Here is a 5,174-nt window from a genome sequence, read left to right on the forward strand (position 1 = left end):
ATAATTTTTTGTATTTCACATGGCACGCTTTGATTTAGAAGAAAAAATTCAGAACAGTTTTTGACACTTTCGATACCAGAAGCAACAACAAAATACACGCAAATGTTGTTTTTGCTCTACTGATACTACCTGTTTAATGTGCCTTGGTACAAACCTTGAAATGTAAATTTATATGGTGTTTGTTGTATTACCAGCTAGACTTTTATAAAAACATAACAAACAATAAATAAGTAAAAGACAAATAGCCAGAATTAGTCAAAATATCGCACTACTATTATTTTTTGGACAACTGTATGTACATATATGTATATGCACACTTTTATATGCAAAACTTAAACTAAAATACGTTTCAAAATCGTAAATATCTTATTACATATGATATTCGTAAACAAACTATTCTAGCAAATGCCGTACATTCGTTTTGTAAAAAAGGCGTTGACTCTTCAAAAGAAAGTGCACTCACTTAAATTAAATAAACTTCAATGTTTTAGAATACAAAACTCAATAACTACGTTTATATAGCTACGTTTGTATATAAAGAATATTTTTATAGTCTTCATGTGTTTGTATTTTATTCACACGTATTATTAACTAATTGTAAACTTGTGGCAACAGCACCGACCGCTACTACTGTTTGGCAAATATGTTCGCATTTTGTGTGATTATCCTCTCGATGCAATTCTTTACATTGTTTTTGTGTGGCTCTGGAATGCTTTCCAGCTTGGGCAGCATTTTGATCAGGAAGTGAAAATCAGTGGACAGATTGATGTTCTTATGAGGCACCAGCTCTACTTGAGCCATGGATGTGGTAGCTTGACCATTAGCTTGACTCGCATTACTCGCATAACTAATGTTTGTGTTGTTGTTGTTGGCGTTGTGATTGATGTTGTGTGGAGCGAAGCGCTTTATTACGGGTGCACTGTCATTGTTGCTGTGGTTGTTGTTGTTGTTGCGCGCAGCCACATTGACCGGCGCCGACACAATGACCGGCGTAGCAGCAGATATCTGCTTAATTTGACATTGTGTGCCAATTTTATGTTGTTGTTTGTTGTTGTTACTGTTGCTAAAGTTGCCCCAAATGCTGCCGGTGCCGCTATTAAAGTTGTCACTAAAAGGGTTAACAACAATGTTGCTGCCGTTCTGCGAAATGTTGTTGGTGCTGCTGCTGCTGTTTGTTGAAATAATTTTTGTGCGATTCTTTTTTGGTGGCAGTGTAATTGGTAGTCTTTCATTGGTTTCTTCAGTCGTCTTTTTTAAGTTATGTTGCTGTTGTTGTTGTGGTTGTGGTTGTGGTTGTACGGGTTCAGACTTAACGATATTTAAATTGGCAGTAATGCCGTTCAGTAGTTTCGATGTGGCCACCGGGGCCGGCGGCGGCGGCGGCGGCGGCGGCGTCACGTTCGCCACCATCGGCGCCGCAGACGTATCTTTGGCCTGTATACGATTCAATATCTCTGGCAATATCTTCTCAAACTCCTCCGTCAGCACGCCACTATCTGCTTTGTCAGCAAAGAGTGTCAACTTTTTTGAACCACCTGCAGCGCCTACAATCAGACCGTTCTCTCTTTTTACATAATTTTGGCCATCATTAGCTAAATTACCACCTTCCTCAGTCCCGCCTGGACAGTCTTCTGGACAGCTATTCTCCTCCATGATTAGATACATTTTTCTCTTCTGCCCCGATGTTGCACCGCCACCCGCTGCCGTTGTGGACGTTTCCGCTCCTTTGGGTTCATCCGATTTTTCAGTGATCATAAATACTTTGCGATTACGTAACGTTGAAATGGCATTTGTATGTTTGCACAGCAAACTGTTCAGTGTACGTGGCGGCGCCTGAGAAGAAATATGTGAGGTGAGTAAAGATTTTGTCGTTGCTGCTGCTGTTGTTGTTGTTGTTGTTGTTGTTGACATTTTTAGCGCTGTTTGTGGTGGAGGCGATTCGGTGTCAGAGTTTGCATCGCTGATCTGCGAAATGGATGAGGCGACTGATGAAATGGAATTTGTACGTTTCGGTGCTGTAACAATGATCGTCGATGAGCCGCCACCGCTGTGCACGGAATTAGCCAGAACTGCCGATTGACGGAAGCGTTTCTATGGAAAAAGAATAAAAACATTTATCAATTAAAAAGTCTATAGAAAGTTTAAAAAAATTTTGAGCTAAATTAACAGTAATAAGAGTAGTCAATCACATTTATAATCATCGACCGTTGATTTACTACAAACAGCAAAACATGATATCAGATCACTACACTGAAAATAAAATTTCGTAAAAGTACTACGAAAAACCTTCGTAGTCTTGGTTTTGTACTTCATTTCAAACCTCAGCTTCTGTTTATTATATCTTAAAAAATTATCACAGAATGAACATTAAAATTTATTTTACCCTTTCAGTCATACTACTATTGGGTTTAAAATTTTGTATTTTGGTATTTGTTTTTGTATTTTATTTAGTTTTGTAAACTGAGTTCAAAATATAACCACATAACCAGGAACGAAATATTTTAACCTCACTTGTTTTTGATTCTATTTACAAATATTTTGTTCAACATAGATTCCATTTGCGCCAATGCTTCTCTAAGCCAAGCTGTGTAATATCCAAAAAAAAAAAAACCTGAACTTACGAAGGCGTCCGTTTGTTCCATTCACCAGCGGTGCAGGTTAGGCTAAATAAGTTGGATATTTTAAATATTTAACGGCAAAGTAATTTCTTGCACCACCAACTTCTCCGAAAAATTATTATCCCACAGCCATGAAACAGACCTTCCAATAAATGTGAAAAAGCTTTTTTTTAAGTGCAAGATAAATTTTTTAAATAAGCGTTTGAAAGGCAAAAGGTAGCATCGATTAATATTTATAAACCACCCATATCCTATTTAAATTTTTTTTCTTTAAATCTTGTAACCATTAATATTACGTGTTTCGCTTTTATATTGGCATTAACTGTCACTTTTAATTGGTTACTGCATTGGCTAATTTTATTAAGATTTCTGTTTTTTTTTTTTTTTGTGAAAAATCTTTTCTACTAATTTCCCCATTTTAACATATTTTTCTGCCTAAAAATATCAGCATCAACGAAGCATCAACTTTGTTTCTGATGCGCTGATTGCTCTAACGATGCGTTTTGGAACAGTATACATTGTCGACATTTTGTAGTTCGACGTTATGGAACCTTATACATTGTACGTATGCAAAGCAATTGACGTTTCGGAAGTCAGCCTTATTACCCCTTTTGTAGTCAAAAAGGGTAATTCTTTTTAATATTTCTGGCCTTTACCCTTTAAAAAAAATCTAAGGGGCGAACACTTCCAATAAGTTAGAATAAGGTAATGTCAAATCTTGCTTCTCGCTCTTATTACTTCACCTGGTATTATTGCACCATGACTTAGTATCACATAAAACGGTAACGCAGCGTATGTATCACACCATATTGTTTCACAGCATAACATATCAAAACATAGCACAACGTTTCACAGTCACTTTGTTTCAAAATTTATCACATACAATGACATATGTATATCACATCACTTGAATATATGTATCATATCAGGTCACATCTCATTGCATCTCGATGCGTTACATCATATAAATAGCACCCGTTCATATTATTCATCATGAGGTCAGTTAATGTAAAAAACCCAAAATTATTGAGGCATTGTACTAAGTAGACCAAAAATATGTATACAAAATCCAACTTAAGCGCTTCTTCTCTTTTAGCTCATTTCAGTGTTGTTTATTTATTAAATTCTCCAATGAAATTCTCATCCCCCATCAATTCACCGTTTTTTTCGCTTACCTTGGCATCGTTCAGCGGTGCTGCAATATGACACGTCGTTGCTGTTGTAGTGTCGGATTTTGTTATGGCGGCAGCGGTTCTGGCAGTTGTTGCCATTAACGCATCCTTTTTCAAGCGCATCGGCGTTGTTTTTATTCGCGTTTTAGCCATTGTCTATGTTGCCGGTTATTATTCTATTTACTCGTTTGTATACAGTTTAATTGTTTTTTTTTTTATTGTAGCGAGACCCTTGATTTCGATTTCCATACAAGTGCAATCTTTCGGTTGCCCATTAACGTCTTCTTTTTATTTTTCGACTGCTTAGGTTTTGTAGTTTTTGCTTGCAGCAGCAGCAGCAGCAGCAGCAACAGCAGACCACCAGCACCACCAATGAGCGACTGGTGCACCAGAGTGCGTTGACGTTCTTCGCCCTTTCCGTCTGCGATGCTACGCTTAGGCTTTTCCTCCTTTATTTTTGCTTCACAGTTCACCTTGAAGTTTATGCTACGCGTGCAGCGACGTCGTCTACTTGTTAGAGGCAGCTGCTAGTGTCCAAACAAACGAGTTGGAGGATAATGTTGCACAAACAAACAAAAAAAAAACAAAAACATAAAATGAGAGTTTGAAATTATTTTAGAGTTCTGTGCGGTGAGACGGTTCTTCTCTCAGTAAAGTCATTTACTGTTTGCATGTACATACATACATACATATGTATGTAAGTATGGCTTAACAAAAGCTTTCGGCTACGTACATTGACCGTTGCCATTGATTAAAAGAGCTTTCGCAATGGAGCTTTGGTACGTATACATTGGAAGATTCTTTCTTGCCAATGTTATAATAAAAATAATTGCAGCGATGCATGCAGTTGAAGCTTTGGAAGACGAAATATGCATTCGAAACGCTGTACCGCGCCCCTCGCCCCAAGCGACATTACACATACATTCGTATGAACTTACATGCAATATACATATCGCACACGATCTTCAAAAGTGGCACAACTCAAAATTACATGCTCGTCAGAAAATGCGAAAAACTATTTCGTAGCACCTTAGGTTTTTCCAACAAATTATATCAAAAATTTGCTCCAGCTTTTGCTTGAAGGTAAATAAAAGCTCTGTGTGCATTTTTAGTGCCTTATTTCAAAAATGCCAAATTTTAAGTTGTGTCACTTTTGAAAATCATGTGCGATATGTACAAACTTAATACATTTGCACTGGCTTAGTTAGAAATTTCCAGTAACTGCAAAAAAAGCACTTCCAACTAAAGCGTGGAAAAACGGCAATGGCATGAAAGAATTCTTTTTTTGGTTGATTTTTTTTTTTAACTTTAATTTTTTTTAGGTGTTCTATAAATATACACGCAAACGAGTTGCAGCCGGATGTGGGGTCGTTGGCGCTGCAAT

General features: G+C 37.2%; 1 protein-coding gene across 1 annotated transcript; it reads right to left on the reverse strand.

The window, feature by feature from the left end:
• Window positions 1-294: 294 nt before the first annotated feature.
• Window positions 295-3,997, reverse strand: LOC108380605 (putative uncharacterized protein DDB_G0285119). Its single transcript, XM_017636996.1, has 2 exons — window positions 3,794-3,997; window positions 295-2,091 (listed from the first exon to the last, which is right to left on the reverse strand). The coding sequence occupies exons 1-2, from the start codon at window positions 3,941-3,943 to the stop codon at window positions 628-630; spliced, it is 1,614 nt and encodes a 537-aa protein (XP_017492485.1). The 5' UTR covers window positions 3,944-3,997; the 3' UTR covers window positions 295-627.
• Window positions 3,998-5,174: the final 1,177 nt, after the last annotated feature.

Source organism: Rhagoletis zephyria, unplaced genomic scaffold, assembly GCF_001687245.7.
Source record: "Rhagoletis zephyria isolate East Lansing unplaced genomic scaffold, Rhagoletis_zephyria_1.1 Rzeph_scaffold_19757, whole genome shotgun sequence".
Lineage (NCBI taxonomy): Eukaryota > Metazoa > Arthropoda > Insecta > Diptera > Tephritidae > Rhagoletis > Rhagoletis zephyria.

What these genes read in the sequence shown, in the direction of transcription:
- LOC108380605 (XM_017636996.1), bottom strand. Translation starts at nt 3,943, where the DNA reads ATGGCTAAAACGCGAATAAAAACAACGCCGATGCGCTTGAAAAAGGAT. An exon ending in CACCGCTGAACGATGCCAAG is followed by an intron (nt 2,092 to 3,793) that starts GTAAGCGAAAAA and finishes CTTTTTCCATAG; the next exon opens with AAACGCTTCCGTCAATCGGC.